At 42.8% G+C, this 20,575-nt stretch overlaps 1 protein-coding gene across 1 annotated transcript in view; it reads left to right on the top strand.

Annotated features, from left to right (window-relative positions):
• Window positions 1-1,188: 1,188 nt before the first annotated feature.
• ATF6 (activating transcription factor 6) overlaps window positions 1,189-20,575 on the top strand; it is a 224,609-nt gene continuing 205,222 nt past the window's right edge. The window contains exons 1-5 of the mRNA XM_047704064.1: window positions 1,189-1,288; window positions 1,887-2,201; window positions 14,851-14,927; window positions 17,760-17,847; window positions 19,529-19,635. Coding sequence (XP_047560020.1) covers window positions 1,189-1,288; window positions 1,887-2,201; window positions 14,851-14,927; window positions 17,760-17,847; window positions 19,529-19,635 — 687 coding nt within the window. The remainder of the gene's footprint in view (window positions 1,289-1,886; window positions 2,202-14,850; window positions 14,928-17,759; window positions 17,848-19,528; window positions 19,636-20,575) is intronic.

Genomic DNA, 20,575 nt, shown 5'->3' with positions numbered 1-20,575 from the left:
CCCTTAAAAAAGACAAGTGCAACTTGGGAGAATGTATTTACAATATATGTATCTGTTAAATGAAGATATACACTAGCTAAAGATGTGGGTATCATCAGAGAAAGAAAATGCAATAGCAAATTTTGTAAGAATAGACGATTCACAGAAGAGTAAGTAAGGTTTAATAAACCCGAAAAGATGCACCATCTCCTTAATTGTCAGGGAAATGTAAATTATGGTCACACTCTTCACAGGGGCAAAAAATGTGAAAGTGACCAAATCTAGTGTTGGTCAGAATGTGGAGCAAAGAACTCATCACTGCTAGCAAGGATGTAAAATGGTATAATCTGGCAAATATTAACATTCCTATTCTATGACCCAGCATATATCTTAAAGGCATTCTTGCTTATATGCACAGAGACTCATACAAAGGCATATGTAATGGTAAAAATTTGAAATAATCCAAATGTCCATTAGTAGGGAAATGAAAGAAGAAATTGTGAGTTATATATATATATTTTTTTTTCAAGGAAATACCGTGTAACAGTTAAAACATGAATAGATCATCAAAAAGTAATGTTGGATAAGAAAAGTGATTTGGAGAACATGAGGATGACACATTTATGTAAATTTAAAAACCCAACCCAACACTCTGTGTGTGTCATAGAAGCCATCTATGTGGAGGGAGGGAAATGAAACAGGGGGGAAAAGCGGACTTGGGTCTTACCTGCACTGTTTAATTTCTTATATTATGAAAAACCTGAAACAAAAATGGAAAACGTTAATATTTGTTAATTTTTGGTGATAGGTATGCAAATGCTTGTTTCATTATCTGCACTTTGGGGATAAAAATAAAATTTTCAAAAATTAAAAAAATCAAAACTGGCAGGAGTTCAGTCATGGTGATTTAAAAAAAAGCACTGAGCTACCTGGTGGATACGGAAAGAAGACTCTCGCTGGTTCTATCTTAGTTTGTCAGTTTTGGATTTGCAGTTAAGAACAGAACTGATGCATATTTCACCGGACCTGAAAACTGGTTAGCTACCTGCCGGTAAAAGAGAGCATGCGGGGTTTTGTGTTGTTTTTGTTTTTTTCTGGCTCTGGGTCCCTAGGGCTGCACTGACCACTGCGGATTATGCAATCAGGAGTAAACCTCCAGCCACGAGGACTTGGGTGGATTCTGGGAAGCGCTTGTTTGGTTCAGTAACTATGGGAAAGACTCCGCTTGGTCCTAAAGCGATACGTGTTCTCAGGGCATTTGACACGCTCGCCGCTGAAAAGCCGCGAAGAGAAAGGCTGTCACACAGCGGTCTGGACGCTGTTGTGTCAAACTCGGTTCAGATTTTCAGTCGGAGCTCGTGATGTGAATTTCTTCTAAACAAAACGGAATCTTAAGTTTTAGTAACAAAGAGATCGGGAATTTCCTTATTGTAGGTTGCCTGGGGTACGCTCGCCCGGATTTCCACCCGTTACGATTTAGAAACGCAAATCTAGGAGATCGGTCTGAGCCCGGGGAGTTCATCGTTTATATTCGCTTCGCTTAAATCTGTTTAAATAAAAGTAGGCTTTCTAGAACTACACAGTGCGCGGTCCCGGTGTTTACCTCAGGTGCGGTGCTTGCGAAGACGGGCGTCTGACGAGCGCGGCGCGAGAGCTTTTCTTCCACACGCTCGTGTGTACGGGAAGGTTTTACATTGATAGCAAGCGATTCTGAAAATTAAATCGAATTCACTTTCTCGGGCTCTGATTTTGTTCTGCGAGAGCTACGCTGTGGTATTAAGAAAGATATCCAGCGTGTTCAGAAAGGGCTCTTACTTTTCTTTTTTTAATATTATCAGTACATTCTTTTTAACCAATGTAGTGTTTTTGTGTCTGTCTTTCTCTCTCTCTTTTTTTCCTTAAACCAGCGGGACAGAAAGTGCCGAAAAGTCCTACAGGGAAGTATTTACTCGGACATTTGTTTAAACGAGCTCATCAGTGCCTCACGCTCCTCCTTTCTGATCCGCCCAAGTGCCCGGACGGTCGAGGCACTTTGTCCTCCCTCGGCCACCGTCGGCAGCGCGGTGGGCGGTATTTTGTCCGCCGGGCGCCGCCGTACGGGATCTCAGTCACCGAGTTCCAGGCCGCCGGAGCGTGGGGCTTGCGGGAGCCGGCTGGCGTTGCCGGCACCATGGAGTCGCCTCTCAGCCCCGGCCTCTCTCACCGAGCCGAGGAGGATTGGGGTGAGTGGCAGCTGCGAACGTGCCGCTGCCGGCCGTGGGGTTCTTCCTCCTGACGCGCACTTGTGGAGGCAGGTGTGGGCGAACTCTGTCCCGGGAGCCGGGGCTCGCCTGTCGCTTCCGTCCGCGGTCCTCCCTGGAAAGGTCTCGCCGAACCCGTCGGTTTCTGCCCGGGTAACAGCGAGCGTGAAATGTTGCCTGATTAGAATTATTATCGTTTTTCAGCATTTCTGCTGGAAAAGTACGAGGTGATCATTGTGTGGGGCTGAAAAGGGCGTAGGTAAGAAGCAGCGGGCAGGAGGACTGTGACCACCCGAAGGCTCTAAGCTGTTTTCTCGGTGTGGGATGTGGGCGGTGATTGCCGTGAAGTGTGTGTGTCGGGAGTGTGTTCGTGGGAGAGAATGGGAGTGTATACAGTGATCTTCGTGTCGCAGCTGCCACTGTTGGTCCAGCTCATGTCCATTTTGGCAGAGAACCAAAGCACCAGACCTTGGGCCCCCGACTTCCTAGACCTAACACTTGAAAACTGATGTAATCCTTACTGCCTTCCAGAGACAGCTCTAGTTGTTGTTGTTTTTAATTTTGCCTCGTGTATTTTTGTTTGGCTTTATGATCAGGAAGAGTGGAAGGCAATGCAGTGGGAATCAGAGTGGGGAAACTTCCTCATCTAGGTGTTTAGAGGAAAGAGGAACCTTTTATTCTTCTCTTTGTTGTGGGACGTAATACTAATGCTGGTCTCGAGCTTCAGTGAGAATTTGGGATTGCATAGGTCGAGTGGGCCCTGTAGTTGAGCCTATGCCATTCACCTACTTTGGAACTTGGCGGGATGACCCAGACCGATGCTCAGCTTTCCCCCTTGGACCATCATTCCGAGAAGCAAAGTGCAGTCTCAATTCTATTTATTGACCTGAAGTCCTCGTTTGACTTTCTAAGGACAGAACTTTTCTAAAATTATGTGACATGAGAACTTTATTTCAGTCCTTGGTGGATTTCCTAGCAGTTGTTGGAAAGACTGTAGACTGTCAATTTCAAGTGTGTTTTCCTGTGCCACATACAGTGGTAATGGTGATTACCCTTTATCTAGGACTTCATTTGTGTCAGGTGTGCTGCAGAGCTTCTACATGCATTATCTTCTTTAATCCTCTCAACAGCGCAAGAAGCTATTACTAATTTACAGATGAGAAAACTGAGGCTGAGGGAGAGTGGTCAGTCTTCTAGCCTGTGAGGGGCACAGGCAGGATCAGAACCAGTTTGTCTACCTCCAGAGCCTGTGCTCTTAGTCATTATTCCGTAATGCTTTCCTTAATTATTTCTGCAGATGTGATTCTACCCAGGACCCCCCCGCCAGTTATTAATAAATCTACTTTAAAGTGTCAGGTGGTTACGGTTTTTTTTCTCAGCTAGTCAGCTTTTACATTTTCATGATATTTCTTTTTTTTTTTTTTTTAAGATTTTATTTATTTATTCAACAGAGATCACAAGCAGGCAGAGAAACAGGCACAGAGAGAGAGGAGGAAGCAGGCTCCCTGCCGAGCAGAGAACCCCACGTGGGGCTCGATCCCAGAACCCTGGGACCATGACCTGAGCCAAAGGCAGAGGCTTTAACCCACTGAGCCACCCAGGCGCCCCTCATGATATTTCTTAAACTGCAACTGTGGGGCAGTTTCTTGAAGCATTATTTTGTCTTTTGATACTCAGGTTGCATTTTCCTGATTAACCCGATAAATTGATGCATAAATTGACGTGTAGTCCTAATGTTCCTTGACAGAGCATTCAGTTCTTTGTAGTCATTTCACTGAGTTAACTCAGGTATCCTGCCCTGCTCCTCCCTGAATGTGTTCATTTCCCATTGTTTTCCAGGCTTCTCTTTTCAGACTGTTGACAGTCTTCTCCTGGTTGCACACTTTAATTCTGATTTGTTAGGTAGTCAGTAAGTAGGATCGATTTCACAGGCACTAAAGTGAAACACTACCGTCTGCTGCTGTTTTTCAGTAGAATATGGATTCGTTTTCTGGGAATTGCCATTTTGAGTATCCAAAGACGTCACTGATTTATCTGATTTTTTTTTAAAGATTTTATTTATTTATTTAATATAGAGAGAGAGAGTACAAGCAGGGGAGTGGCAGGGAGAGGGAGAAGGGAGAGGGAGAAGCAGGCTCCTGTAGAGCAGGGAGCCTGATATGGAGCTCCATCCCTGGGGATCATGGCTGAGCCCAACGCAGATCCTTAACCTACTGAGCCACCCAGACGCCCCTGATTTTTTTTTTTTAAATATTAGAAGGTGGCCAGTGATATTTAAAAACTTAGAGTATGTAATTAGTACTTGTCACTCTCATAACTTTGAATAATTAAATAAAGTGATTATTAGCTCAGAACAGCCTATGGTGGGAGGGGCTTTTCCCCTCTAACTTGGGTAGTGACATTTAGAGCAATGGTCTGCAAACATTTTCTGTAGAGGTCCGGATAGTAAGTTTTTTAGGCTTTGTGGTTCTGTGGTCTCTATTGCAGCTACTCACTTCTGCTATTACGGTGCAGAAGCAGCCATAGGCAGTGTCGGCTGAACATGGAGATGACTCTGACTGTGTTCGCATACAATCTTATTTATGACACTGAACTTTGAATTTCATGTAATTATTTTATTCTGTTTTAAGATTTTTTAACTTATTTTTAAGTAATTTCTACTTTCAACGTGGGGCTTGAACTCTGGGATAAAGAGTCACAGGGTCTGCTGGCTGAGGCAGGCAGGAGCCTCCTGAATTTCATATAATTATTTTTAATACTTAGTAAGTTTCTTTTTAGTACAGTTTTAGATTTACAGAATAATGGAGCACACAGTACATAGAGTTCTATTTATACCCTCCTTGCCATTTTCCTTACTGGTAACATCTTGCATTAATGTAGTAAATTTTTACAGTTCAACCATTATTGATCCAATATGATTAACTAAAGTCCATAGTTTATGTTAATATTCCTTCTGTGTTGAACATTTTGTGGGTTTTGACAGATACCTAACATCATGTATATACAGTATCTCACAGAATAGTTCTTGTATCTAAAAAATCCCCTGTGCTGTACCTGTTCATCCCTCCCTCTCTCTTCCTGGGCCCTCTACCTAGTCTGCCTAGTTTTGCCTTTTCCAGAATGTCATATAGTTGGAATCATACAGTAGGTAGCTTTTTCCACTTAGCAACATGCATTTAAGATCCGTCTATGATTTTTCATGGCTTGATGGCTTTTTTTTTTTTTTTTAAGCACTGCATATTGTTCCGTTGTATGGATGTACTACAGTGTATTAGTCTCTCGGCCTGCCATAACAAATTACCGTGGACTGGGTGGTTTAAACAACAGAAATTTATTTTCTGACCGTTCTGAAGGCTAGAAGTCTGAGATCAGGTGCCAGTATGGTCTAAGTTCTGGTGAAGGCTCTCTTCCTGACTTGTGGCCAGCTGCCTTTACACTGTGTCTTCACAAGGCAGAGGCATGAGAGGTGGAAGAGAGGGGAAAGGAGTGAAGGGAGAGGAGGAGAGGAGAAGGGGGTGGGGAAGGGTATCTCTCTCCCTCCTCCTGTAAGGCAACAGTCCTATCTGATTAGGGCCCCACTCTTTTTTTTTTTTTTTTTAAATTAACATATAATGTATTATTTGCCCCAGGGATACAGGTCTTGAATCATCAGGCTTACACATTTCACAGCACTCACCATAGCACATACCCTCCCCATTGTCCACCACCCAGCCACCCTATCTCTGCTCCCCGACCCCCAGTGAGCCTCAGTTTGTTTCCTGAGATTAAGAGTCTCTCATGGATTATCTCCCTCCGGATCCCATTTTGTTTCATTTTTTCCCTTCCTACTCCCCACGGCCCCCACCCCTCCCCCCATCAAATTCCTCATATCAGAGAGATCTTATAATTGTCTTTCTGACTTACTTTGCTTAGCGTAATATAGGGCCCCAATCTTACATTGTCATTTAATCTTGTTTACCTCCTAAAGATCACCCTGTCTCTAGCTGCAGTCACGGGGGGGGGGGGGGCATGGCATGTAAATGGAGGGGGCAACACAACGCAGTGTGTTTATGTGTGTATATATCGAAGGATCTCTTGGTTGCTTTAAACTACTGGCAGCTACACATAAAGCTGCCATGTTCATGTGCAGCTTTTTGTGTGGACATGTGTTCAGATCATTTGGGTAAATACCAAGAAGCATAATTGCTGTATCGTATGGTAAGAGCATATTAGTTTTGAAAGAAAGTTCCAAACTATTTTCCTAAATGGTTGTACTGTTTTGCTTTCCCATTAGCAGTGAATGAATGTTCTTGTTGCTCCATATCCTCACCAGCATTTGATGTTGCCAGTGTTTGGATTTGAGCCATTCCAATAAGTGTTGTTGGTCTGTTTTTTTTTTTTTTTAATTTGTTTATTTTAGAGAGCATGTGTGTGAGTGGAGTGGGGAGGAGAGAGAGAGAGAGAATCTTCAGTAGATTCCCCATTGAGACCGAAGCCCCACACGGGACTCAATCTCATGACCCTGAGATCATGACTGAAATCAGTCCGTCGCCCAACCGACTGAGCCACCCAGGCACGCCACCTTGTTGGGTTTTGTTTGTTTTAAGATTTTATTAATTTATTTGACAGAGAGAGAGAGAGAGAGAGCCAGAGGGACAGCATACAAGTAGGAGCTGCGGGTAGAGGGAGAGGGAGAAGCAGGCTCCCTAGTGAGCAGGGGGCTGGGTCCTGGGGCTCCGTCCCAGGACTCTGGGATCAGGACCTGAGCTGAAGGCAGACACCTAACAGACTGAGCCACCCAGGCGCCCCCCTCATTTTTGTTTTAATTTGCAGTGCCCTGATAACCTGTGATGTGGAACATGTGTTCAAATGCTTATTTGTCACCTGCAAGTCTTTCCTCTCCTTTCCTTCCTCCCTGTCTCAACTTCGTATAGAAACGATCTTTTGCACATGTAAGGTATATGTACCAAGATCAGAAGCTTCTATCTGCTTCTGTAGTTTCTTTTATATCTTCAGTGTCTTCTGTGAAAGTTGGCCTTCTGGCACTGACTGCAGCCTGACTCCCCAGGTGGCTGCTGCTTTCTCTGAAGGCTTGGTGAATAGTGGCCATTTTGATCCTCATATCCTTTTTGCCATTTGGGCCTCTAAAGGTGGGATATAGTTAACTTTCTTGTTTTCTTTCTTTCTTTCTTTCTTTCTTTTTTAAGATTTTATTTGATAGATATCACAAGTAGGCAGAGAGTCAGGCAGAGAAAGAGGGGGACGCAGGCTCCCTGCTGAGCAGAGAGCCTGATGCGGGGCTCAGTCCCCGGACCCTGAGATCATGACTTGAGCCAAAGGCGGAGGCTTAACCTACTGAGCCACCCAGGTGCCCCAGCTTTCTTGTTTTTCACTGCTACTTTCAGCTCATTCTCCTTTCATCCTCCCTAAGAAACATCCAGTTTGAGTCTCACATTTTCACGACATGCTGTGCCACCCATCCCTGTTACAGTCAGTCGTCTGCTCTTTCCTGGTTCGTTCTCCCTCCCTGTTGAGAAATTCTAGCTCTTAGCTTACTGTCACTTTTCTCCAACATTCCTTCCTTGGCTGATTTCAGATACGCAGAGGATACTTCAAATACCATGACCTCTCATGTCTTTGGCCTCCTCTCCACCAGTGGTCTGGCCTTCCGCCCTGTCTCAGCCATTTACTCCCCTGGTCGCAAGCTGAAACCCTGTCAGTGCTGATAACCGTTTCAGTTTCAACAGCCCCCACTCCGACCACCACCTCCTGTCTTACCAGCTCACTTCCTTTTGCTTCCATCAGTCCCTGCAGTGCTGCTGAGACGCTGCCATCTTTTCCCTGTTCCCCGTTTTCTCCATGTCGTCACTTCCCCCGTACCCATTTCAGTTCCATCGGCACTCACGGCAGCTTCCCTCGCTCACACTCACAGTACCTTGTCTCTCTCTCGTTTTGTAGTCCTCTCTTGGATGAGCCACGAGCTTGGTTAAATCTAACAGACTGATGATAGTAACCTGAAACGGGCCTTCAGGTGTTGCCTGGCAGGTCATATTTGCCTGGGCCTCTCATTCTCCCACTTGGATGGTGTTTGTATCAACTTCCTTCTCTCTTCAAACCTCTTTCAGCCCCTCCCCTTTCCTTCGAATCCGAAGAGAGCTACCACAGTCTCCCACTGCCTCATCCACCACTTGCCAACATACTTACCTTCTCTTGTTGGGAACTGGTGGCTTCTCGCTGGAGCCCCTAGTGCTGTAGATCCCTCCTCCTTAGTCAAGAGTGTTGTGCAGCACTTCTCACTTCTGTTCCCTGGATAGCATCACTTTCCTGTCTGCTAGGTCGTCTCCCTGGTCAATAAACATGTGGTTGTTGCTCCTGTTCAGAGTCAAGAAAAAACCTCCAAACTTCCTTTGGGTGTTACTTCTCCTCTAGCTACTACTACATTTCTCTTTATTTTACAGCACAATTCTTTTTTTTTTTTTTAAGATTTTATTTATTTATTTGACAGAGAGGCAGCAGGCAGAGAGAGAGAGAGGGAAGCAGGCTCCCTGCTGAGCAGAGAACCCGACGTGGGGCTTGATCCCATGACCCTGAGATCATGACCTGAGCCGAAGGCAGAGGCTTTTACCCCCTGAGCCACCCAGGTGCCCCTACAGCACAATTCTTAAGAGCAAAAATAAAACCATGTTCACTGACTCCAGTTTGTCCTGTCTCATTGTCATTGAGCAGCCGGGATCCACCCCTCCACCAAAGCGGCTTGAAGGTCACCACTCACTTCCATTTTGGTAAACCTGGTGGCCATTTCTCATCTTACTAAACTGAGAGGAAGTAAATGAATACATGGTCAAGGTCGGGTGGGAAAGCTTGCTGAGAAAGTTAAAAGTAATAGCTCCCATAGTTTACTACTGCAAAGGGACATCTAAATATTGGTTACGTGAGACTGGCAAAGAGGACTCGGACTAGACAGTGGACTTTAGAGAGGCTTTAGAGGGGACCAGCCCCGAATGTTCGGTAGATACACGTTACTAACCTACTTTCAGTTGTTTTTAAACCACCGAGGTTTTTGTTAAAAGACCTCAGCGAATGAGAAGATCACTACAGGATACCTTGTATTTCCCTCATCTAGATTGACCAACTGTTAGCATTCTGCCCCATTCAGTATTACCCATACTTCCCTCCTCTTTCATCATCTGAAAGTAGGCTACAGATAATGCGAAACTCCTAAACATTTCATGATTTACTTCCCGAGAATGAGGAAATAGGTATTTTTAAACAGCATGAATTCATACTAATACCTACAGGTCAAAGCCAGTACCACAGGGTTCTTTCTCACCTTCTCACATTATATGCTTACATTTTTTTTTTTCTTTTTCTCTTTTTTTCCTGAGATAGAGGTTTATTGGGAGAACTTATGTCCAGGGAATCCAGGAGTGCCCAACTGGACAAAGCATTCACTGCTGGGTTACATTTCTTTTCTGTGAAAATCCTGATTCCCAATAACATCCTGTGTTTTTATAGTCTCACTTTAGCTGCTCTGTTGAAAATAGACTGAAGGACGGGCAAGGGCGGAAGCAGGGAGAACATTTGGAGGCTACTGTAGCAATCCAAGAGAATTGCAGTGGTGGCAGTGGAGGCAATGACAGTGGTTGGGTTATGGAGATATACAAATATATCCACATATACAGATGTATATACACATACATTTTTTTAAATTTTATTTTTTTAGAAAAGAGTCAGAACACACGTGAATGGGGATGGGCAGAGGGAGAAGTTGAGAGAATTTCCAGCAGACTCCCTGCCGAGCAAAAGCCAATAAACCTATGTTCAGTAATTATGTTTCAGTATTTTATTTTATTTGGAAGTGATCTAGCTAGTCAACAAATACCCATCATTTAAGTTATCTTAGTAAACATCAAAATTTCAAGTTACCAAAAAGATTTTGCAGACTTATTTTTTTAAAGATTTTACTTATTTATTTGAGAGAGAGCAAGAGTGCACATAGGAGTGCAAGTCGGGGGAGGGAGAGGGACAAGCAGACTCCGCGCTGAGCACAGAGGCTGATGTGGGTCTTGACATGGGGCTTGATCTCACAACCTGGAGATCACAACCTCAGCTGAAATCAAGAGTTGGACATTTATTTATGTATTTATTTTTAAAGGTTGTATTTATTTATTTGCCAGAGAGAGAGCGTGCACAAGGAGCCAGAGCAGCAGGGAGAGGGAGAAGCAGGCTCCCTAGTGAGCAGGAAGCCCAATGCAGGGCTTGGTTCCAGGACCCTGGGATCATGACCTGTGCTGAAGGCAGACACTTAACCGACTAAGCCATCTAGGCGCCCCACACATATTTTTTATTTAGATGTTTAAATTTTGAACTACTTTCAAAACTAAAGAAAACAGTTACATACCCTTCACAGAGGTTCCCTGTTAAATTTTATTGCATTTACCTCATTTCTCTTTCATTAGCGTGAGAAAGAGAGATGTGTTGACCCATTATCTTTAAATACTACAGTATGTATCCCCTCTTGCAAAGCAAGGATACTCCTCTGTTACTACCATGTCCCCTTCCATTCAGGAAGTAAACACTGACATGTTACCATCCGTCTCACAGACGCCATTCAGATTTTGTCATCTATCTTAATGGCTCTTTTTCCTTTCTCGACGAGAGTCCTACCTGCAAACAAATATCACTTTTACTTGTCAGGTCTTAATGTCCTCCAGTCTGGAATGGTTTCTTAGTGTTTTTCTGTCTCTTGTGTCCTTGACAGCCTTAAAGAACACAGGTCTTTTATTCTCTAAGATGACCCTAAACCCGGCTCTATCTGTGGTTTCCTCATGACCAGAATCAGGCCATGCATCCATGGCAGGAATGCCAGAGAAATCCTACTGTGCTGTTCTCAGTGAATCACTTGGAGGCACACTATGTTGCCCTGTCCCAAGATGAGGTTCATCTTAATCATATCTGGCAGGTTTTACCACTGTAAAGTCACTGTTTCCCTTTTGTATTTGATTCCTGTTTTGGGGGAGATAATCTGACATCACACCAATGTCCTATTCCTTGTTAAACCTCCACCTACCGCCCCCAGCCTCCACTGATAGTTCCTGCGTGTATCAACTACCGCTCTAATGCCAAATGATGATTATCTCTGTCATTCTGTCTGCATTTATTAGTTGACATTGTACTGTAAGAAAGAGCTTTCTCTGTGTATGTGTGTATATATGTATTTATTTCATTATAGACCCACTGACTCCTGTTTGATTCAGTGGGTTAAAATCTGGCACTCCCATTTTATTTCAATGCTTAGGTTTTCCCCAGTTTGACCAGTGGGAATTCATTCATATCAGCTCTTTTTTTTTTAAAGATTTTATTTATTTATTTGACAGAGAGAGAAATCACAAGGAGGCCGAGAGGCAGGCAGAGAGAGAGGGGGGAGCCTCATGTGGGACTCTATCCCCGGACCCTGAGATCATGACCTGAGCTGAAGGCAGAGGCTTAACCCACTGAGCCACCCAGGCGCCCCCATATCAGCTCTTTTATTCTTCTGACATATTCCAATCATTCTCTCAGAATTTCCTTATTTTCTGGCACAAGAAGATTTTCCATTCTTATCTTGCACTTTCCCTGCTTCAGCTCTGGAGTCAGCCAGTTCTCCAAGGAGCTCTTTAATGGACTTTCATTTAGTAGAGGATGGCAGTTAGTATCCAAGATTAGAGCACACAGTATTTTCACTGCTCCTGGGATATCACTGTTACTAGAACCTTTGAGCCCACAGAACTAGGACACGTATGTGTTTGTATCTATATACACACGTATACAGACATCTGTAACTCTTCTGTGTACATGTATGTTTTAGAAGTGGGCTCATATCAATACTTCCAATGCCAGTCCAACATCTTAGGGTTCTTTTAGGTGCTTTCCTTTCCATGTTGTGCATCCTTTCTTAGACAGTGAGAAACCTGGCTTCAGGTATTTTAGATATATTTGATTTGCTCAATTGACTAGGTGTTTGTCCAGTGTCATTATGCTTTTAAACACTCAGGCTGCCTCTTCCGTCTACTGCTTTGTTCTCCTTCCTACTGCCCCATTTCCTTGGGAGCCTGGGCATGCTGCCACTGACACTGGACAGACCCCTCTCTCACACCATCCCATGTTCTTGGCTACCAGGCACATTGCCATAGATGCTGACACATAGAGCCCCACATCCTCGTCACCCTGCTTCCTCAGAAGCTGACATCTCAGTGATGGGAAAAATACAGAAGAAAAGGAAAGATGGGAGGGGAAGGAAGAATAGGAAGGAAAGGTAAAAATCAGATTATGGGTATATAGCTTGAAGACAGAACTGATGGGATTTGCTGGTAGTTTGAATATGGAGAGTGAAGAGAAGCAAACGGTGACTCCAACCAGGGTTTTTGGCTTGAGCTACTGGGAGAATTGAAGCATGATTAACTGAGATGAGGACAGAGCAGTAGAGGGTTTGGTGGGGGTGATCAGGAGCTGAGTTTGGGATAAGCTAACTCTGAGACCTCCAAGAGGAGGTGTCCAAGAGATGTACTCCATATATATGTGCATCTTGAGGTACAGGCTGGAGATGTGTATTTGGGAATCCTTGGCATATAGATGCTGTTAAAGCCACGAACTCAGCTGAGATCCCCAAAGAAGTAGAGTAGATGGAAAGTTTATGCTGATCAGTTTCATGCCAGGAGATGAGGAGGAACGAGCAAGGTGGGGTCAGCCAGTGAGGTGGAGGGAAAACCCGGTGAGTGTGGTAATTTGGAAGCCAAGTGAGGCACGTGTTTCAGTTAATATGAAAGGATCAGCTCTGTCCAGTGCTTCTTGATAGGTCAAGTAAGACCTTGAATCTACCATTGAATTTAGCAACGTAGAGGTTGTTGGCGACATTAATAACCATTTGTGTGTGTGGGAGAGGAGCGTGGTGAAAACAGGCTCCAGACAGAAAGGGAGAGGAGAAATGAGAGGCAGCAGAGAGAACTCTTCAAGGGTTTCAGCCTCCCTGTGAGGTACACAGTCCCAGTTAACTGCTTAGGTGTTTTTGGCTCTGCGACCGAGGTTTAGGTCATCCTTTTGTGAGAGTTGTAAGAATAACCTCTCGTTACTACTACACAGAATTCTTTGCTAGGTAGTATTTTGTTGTAGGTTGGTGAAATGATTCTGTCAGTGGCTGAGTGAATGATGGACTGGTGGCGTAGCTCCTGTATGTGTGACATGAGGAGGTCACCAGGGCAGTGTCAGTGGCATGACGCTAGGGAGTACAAAGGCAGTCTTAGGTGTGGAAAACTCTCTGAAGTTCTTGAGATTCTAAAAATGTTGGAGGAAGTGGACACATCACAGGTTGTATGGTAACCAGCTGCCTTTGGCCTTTTCTGCATCCCGACCATCTCTGCAGGAAGTTTCAACCTAGTTTGTTAAGGGATATTTTCTGGGTCCTTAAATTTCTTGGTTGAAATCTTATCCAGAAATTGGAATTAGTTAGATTTGCTGAAATAAATTTAGTGGTTTAAATAAGTGAGTCCTTTATTGTTCAGCTAGAAAGTTGGTTGTACCCCTGATTAAGACTTGGATGGCAAATACTGTCCATGGGCTGCCATATTCCTCTTCTGTCATCACTGCTGATCAACCATGGTATGTTTTCCCTCCCGCCCTCCCTTCCTTCCTTCCATTAGTTTCAGAGGTAAGATTTAGTGATTCATCAGTTGCATATAACACCCAGTGCTCATTACATCAGGTGCCCTCCTTAATGCCCATCACCAGTTTATCCCTTCCCCTCATCTACCTCCCCTCCAGCAACCCTCAGTTTGCTTCCTAGAGTTCAGTGTCTCTTATGATTTGCCGCCTCCTCAATTTTCATTTTATTTTATTTTTTCTTCCCTTCCCCTATGTTCATCTGTTTCTTAAATCCCACATAGGAGTAAAATTGTATGGTATTTGTTTTTTTCTGACTGACTTATTTTGCCTCCATTCATGTTGTTGCAACTGGCAAAATCTCATTCTTTTTGATGGCTGTGTAATATTTTATTGTCACACACACGCACACACACACACACACACCCCACATCTTCTTTATCCATTTATCTGTTGACGGACATCTGGTCTCTTTCCATAGTTTGGCTATTGTGGACATTACTGCTATAAACATTGGGGTCCATGTGCCCCTTCTGATCACTATGTTTGTATCCTTTGGGTAAGTACCTAGTAGTGAAGTTGTTGGGTTGTAGGGTAGCTCTAGAGTGTCTGCACCAGTTTGCATTCCCACCAACAGTGTGGGAGGGTTCCCTTTTCTAACCATGGTACATTTTCATTTTGAGCCCAGATGTAGCCTCAGAATTCCTGTTTGTAATGTTCTAGAAAGTCACTATCATTTAGTGCAGTGTGACCTGACATAAAACTTGTTCATTAATCCTTGGTGAAAAGGTTTAGATCACAAGATAAAAATGATGTGGAAAACAATACATGAATTAGAAATAGCTCTGAATTGGTTGTCCTTCACACTGCTAGAGTTTATCAGTAATAGTAATGGCTGATGAGAACCCCTATTAGAGGTGGCATAGGGATACAGTGCTTATTCTTTTGTTGAAACACTGAATTGACAATATCTGTTCTTTTTTTTTTTTTTTCCCAATCTCTGCCCTTTTGTACAAAGATTCTGCACTGTTTGCTGAACTTGGCTGTTTCACAGACACTGATGACCTGCATCTGGATGCAGCAAAGGAAACTTACGTAAGTATTTACTAGGGGAGAATTATTGAATAATGTGATATTTAATCTTTATTCTAATTATTGCAAGATGGTTTCAGGATAACAGGTTTAGGGTAGTGGTTTAAGTTTAAATAACTTAGTACTTAAGTGTGAAATTTAGCAGCCACTTTTTACTCAGTAAATTTAGGATTGCAGAAATTGCATTGGTCTTGGTGGGAGAAGACTTGTATTCTGAGTTTACTTTTGGCCTCAGGGTTGGATGACTTTGGACAAATCACTTAACTGCCTACTTTTGGCTTTGTGGGTAGTTTGCTGCATAAGGGAAACGATGATGTTAAAGGGTGTATGTGAGTCATGGATCCAGTCAAGCAGAACTTACCAACTTCCTTTTTAAAAGTTACGTATCCTTAGTATAGAAAGCTCTGAAATTTAGACGTGTCCTTACTTTTTGCCTGTGAATGGTTAGAAGTCTGTGTAAAAGCTATTATTATAGCGCTTTGAGTCCTCATAAGATCTTTCCTTTTTTGTGTTAGTGCATAGTACATTGGCCTATAGAACTCTTTCATTCTGTCATATTCTTGAATGGATGAGGTGCTGTTTCGCTTGGGAAGTAATTTAATTGAACAGAGTGATTTTATATGTACATCAGTCAGGTTGGATATTTGTTTCTTATTTTTTAAGCCCTTATTATGCTGAGTACAAAAATATGTAATGCCTGCTTAGTGAGTTTGTCAAATATTTCTCAAAGAATAATTTAGCAGTTGTTTTAATATGCATCAATAGAAGAGACTAAGAATACATGGTATTTTTTTTTTAATCAGCACATGAAATTTTAATAGTTTTTGTTTACCTTATGAATGTTTGAGAGTGCAGTCTATTGATTAAATTGGCTTTTTTTTTTTTTTTTAAGATTTCATTTATTTGACAGAGAGAAAGAGATAGCAAGAGAGTAGGAGCAGGAACGAGAGGGAGAAGCAGACTCCCCGCTGAGCAGGAAGCCGAGTGAGGAGCTTGATCCTATGACCCCAGGACCATGACCAGAGCCAAAGGCAGACACTTAATTGACCGAGCCCCCCATGTGCCCCAGAATGGCTTTAAATATTGGGCTGTTGCCTAAGCAACTGATACTCATTTACAACCTCTACGGCTAAAACTACCAAGTTACTATTCAGTAGTTTATTTGAAGGGTTCAGGGAAATATCCTCATTTTGTAATTAACATCCTTACCTTACACAAGGCATTCAGACTTTCAGTTCTTTAGTTTTTCTAGTACGAAGTTAAGGGATTGGATTAGATGGTGTCTGAGGGCCCTTTCTAGCTTTAAAATTGTGTCATTCTCTTCCACCCGTTAGTAGTTTCCCATGAGAAATCATGGAAGAGCCAGAATATAGAATATAGAAGCATAAATATGTCTCACTTTACATAAAATAGACCTGTTAGGTTTCCAGACAGATAAAAGCCTTACGCTCTAAAAGGTATTTGACTGTTTTGGCTGAATACTGAGGAAGAAGCTTCTGGAGTAGGTCATGTCCACTGTTGTGCCTGTTAGAAAGTATTACTAGCACTGAGGAGGCTTCTTTTCTTCGGTTAAGAAAGTTTAAGGATATGTTGGGTTGCTGAAGGTACAAGGCTGCTTCATTTCTGATTGTGTAGGTTCAAGTAAGAAAAAAAAGCAAAGGGGGTTGATTTAAAAAGGGGTTCTTTCATGGTTTCAGTAGTATTTTTTTTCACGTGAATGTCCACACATTCTCTTTCTACAACTTGTACCAATATTTACTTAGTTAAGGGCAGTGGGATCAAACTGTTCCCTTCTTTCCTTTTGTTCTCAATAAAAATAAACCACAAAAGAGACATTTTGAAATAATATTATTTTAGAAATTATCACCAAATGGTTGTTAATAATTAAAAGACTAATCTTTACTTTTGGCCTGAGGCTTACTTTCTCTACTGTTGCTGTGTTATTATCTGTTATATTAGGTTAATACTGACCGCCTTTGACTTTGTGGTACTGTGTGTATATTGTTTACTTCTGTTCTTGTCCCCATGCCCCTGGAGACTTAAGATAATAGCCCTGCTTGATCTCGACTCACGCGTGGCAGTACTTTATTTATGTATATAGTATAAGATGACTTCAGATGACCCAGAATATGCTTACATTTAAGTAAAAAAAATTATCATCTAAATGAAGAAACTAAGAGTCCCTCTAAGAAGTGTGTTGACTTCTGTTTGAGAAACTTAGTTTTACCTTCTAGGATTAAAAAAAAAATTAGAAATTTTATTTTAGGAATTTGAAAGGTACTGTACAGTAGAAAAAGGAAGAAAATTACCCATCCTTCTATGGATCTCTCCTTTCTTAGATAACCGTGTTAATATTTGGGATAACTGAAGGTTCAGCTCAAGTCTCGCTATGGCTCTTGCATGTCTTTTGGCTAAAATCTCTATTCTTCTTGTTGCTGTTTAGAGATGATGTTGTAAGTAGGCATTTGCTGACTTGTTTTCATCAGTGGCAATGGGAAAATGTACTCTCCTGGATCTCCCTTATGACAAAGACATATTTTGTGACCCTTGTGAAGGTCGGTTCCCATGGAAGAAAATGACACCAACTGAATCTTTTCGATGTTGAGTCCATTACCTCCCTGATTGTTCCTGCTGTGTTTTATATAAGTGAATTGGCTTATCTTTAGGCCATGCAAGGTGTATTCTCAAGATGAACCGATTGACGTAGAAAAGTTATTTTAACTGAGTTGGGTAATAGAAATTATATTATTTATGGCAAATTGTGTCTGATAGTTTGATTTCTAGATCTATATATTTTATTCTTCTAATATCCTTTTCCTGATTTGAAACGTACAGGAAAACAATTTTGATAATCTTGATTTTGACTTGGATTTGATGCCTTGGGAAACAGGCATTTGGGACATCAACAACCAGCTCTGCACAGGTAATGATGTATTTCATTGGTAAAAATCTTAAACAGATCCATTGTATTTTGTAGTTTGGTATTAGTCAAAATTACGTGGGGTAATTGGGCTACTTTGATGGGTTAATAAAAGCCAGGGATAGATACTCTACTTCTGATGGGGCAGTGCACACATAAGTTTCCTACCCAAATGGATGGAAAGAATTTTTTAGCTATGTGTTAGTCACATAGGGATAAAGAAGTCATATCAGAAATCCTGATTTTGAATTCTGTGTAATATCCTTATAAGAGGTTAACCTATCTGAGAACCAGACCGAATTTAGGGAATCAAAGAAAACTTGGGATTATCACAATTTAGGAAGGTGGCATAAGGGTCCCTTGCATTTGATATACATACTTCTATGGAGGGGGCACTCTCTGTCTGATGCTAGTATCTTTAAGGGGCCCTGATGAAGTAGGTTTTGGATGTGCTGAGAGAAGCTGGGATCTGGAGCAAACGGTCACTTGTGGGATGAAGCTGATGGGAGGAGGAAGGAACCCCTTTCTTCCCTCTCTTCGCTTTAGTATCCTTCCAGTATCCTCCATTGATAGGACATAAAAGGGAGCCAGCTGAGACGTGTCTTAATGCGCATCACAGACTGTAGATAGGCGGTAGACTTAAGAGCTGAGAGACAGTGGGTAAGTCACCAGTACATCCTCCCACCCAGATTGCAGTCCTCCCCACCCCTCCATGTCCCAGTCCCCCATTTTATGTATTTGTGTGTCTTGCTCAATGCATATCTTCCCTCGTAGAATATGGGCTACTCAGGGCCAGTGTTCTGGTTACTATTGTCATGTAACAAACTACTGTAAAACTCAGTGGCTTAAAACAACAACCATTTTATTATGCTTCCAGAATCTGTGAGTCAGGAGTTTGGACAGGGTACCCCGAGAATGGCTTGGCTCTGCTCTGTGATGGCCAGACCTCAACTGGGAAAGCTTGAGTAGCTTGAAAGTTGGGGCTCGCATTACCTTAAGGTTTCTTCACTCACATACCACTTGCCAGGCCCAAGTGACTTGTGGCTGGTGCTGTCGGCTAGAGCACCTGCACACGGCCTTCCTCTGTGGCTTGGCTTCCTTTCAGCTTGGTGGTCTCACGGTCGTCAGACTTCAGAGGCTCAGATGGGAGCATTCAGCGCACAGAGTAGAAGCTGCATTGCTTAAGTAACCCAGCCTTAGAATTCACGTAGCATTACTTCCATACTCTGTTGGTTGAGCAAGTCTTAAGCCTACCTTGATTCAAACTGAGGAGAAATAGATGCTACTTCTTGATGGGAAAGGGTAAGAGCACCTTACAGATCATGAGGGATGCTAGCTATTTGGCAGCTAACTTTGGAAAACATTGCCTGGGCTGTGGTTGCTCAATAAAAAAGTTTTTTTTAAAGATTTCATTCATTTATTTGACACAGAGAGAGAGATCACAAGTAGGCAGAGAGGCAGGCGTGGGGCGGGGGAAGCAGGCTTCCCGCTGAGCAGAGAGCCAGATGTGGGGCTCGATCCGAGGACCCTGAGATCATGACCTGAGCCGAAGGCAGAGGCTTAACCCACTGAGCCACCCAGGCGCCCCAGTATGATTGAATTTTAAGAGTAGTTTGTACCCTCTTCCTTATTTTATTTTGAGTTTATAGTGTCCATTGGGACATTTTTACTTCATGTTTTTCAGTTAAAGATGTTAAGGCAGAACCTCAGCCACCTTCTCCGACCCCGTCAAGTTGTTCGGTTTCCTCTCCCCAGTCAGTGGACTCTCACTCTTCAACTCAGCATGTTCCTGTAAGTAGCCAGTCTTCTCCGGTGATGTTGGTCATAATGCCATCTGGGAAATACGCATATGGTGGAGGCACTTACCGTTTATGAAATGCTACTGTGAGCCTTATGATCTCATTTCATCCCGAGGAACCTGAGTTTCGAGGAAGGGCCTTGGGAGAGCTCGTAAGTTCTTGGTCTGGTTTTGCCCTCCTTCCCCAGTGTTCTTGCCTTCACGATTTCATTGTTGCAGTGGCTTTTTTTACACTTCGCCAGTATCCTGTATTTTTTATTGCCTTACCATCTTCTCTCTCTGCTGCCCTCTCTTCTGCCTGTCAGAATATATGTTCTTTGAGGACAGACTCCAAGATGATCTGATTTGTTAACTCGTTGGCCATAGAGCCTAGGATGGATTTCTTAATTCAGGAATGCTTAGTACTACCTTTGAAAGGGCTAAGGCTTTTATAAAAATCTGGTAACTTCTTAAAAGGCCTTCTGTTCTCCATCCACAGAAAAGCTCAGAGGGTGGGAAAAAGTACTGTTCAGGTGCTTTTTTGAATGGGGGAAGGGAAAATTTAAGAAGAAAAATTCAAATTAGTATTTTAGTACATTATATCTGCTGTAAATAGAGGTACCTTCTTTTCAGATTCAACATGTAGCCAACTATGAAATCTGGACAGTTCAGTCCAGTTAATGTCTCTGTGATTCACCTTCTCTGCTCCTACCAGACCATCATCATCTCACTGGGATTAAGTTAGTAGGGTTTTACATGGCCTCTCTGCCTCCTGACCACCACCCCCTCGCCCCCCGCCCTCCCCAACTTTTCTTAAGCAGAGGAATCGTCAAAGAGAAGTCTTTCAGAATTACAAATTTGATCATGTCAGTCTTTTGCTTAAACCTTGTAACGACTTCCCAGCCCTTACAAGGATGAGATTCAAATTCCCGGAGTACCAAGCCCTTCACAACC

Source organism: Lutra lutra, chromosome 15 (genome assembly GCF_902655055.1).
Source record: "Lutra lutra chromosome 15, mLutLut1.2, whole genome shotgun sequence".
Classification (NCBI taxonomy): Eukaryota; Metazoa; Chordata; class Mammalia; order Carnivora; family Mustelidae; genus Lutra; species Lutra lutra.
Note: the sequence above shows the minus strand (reverse complement) of the source record. Positions and strands in the feature narration are given on the sequence as shown.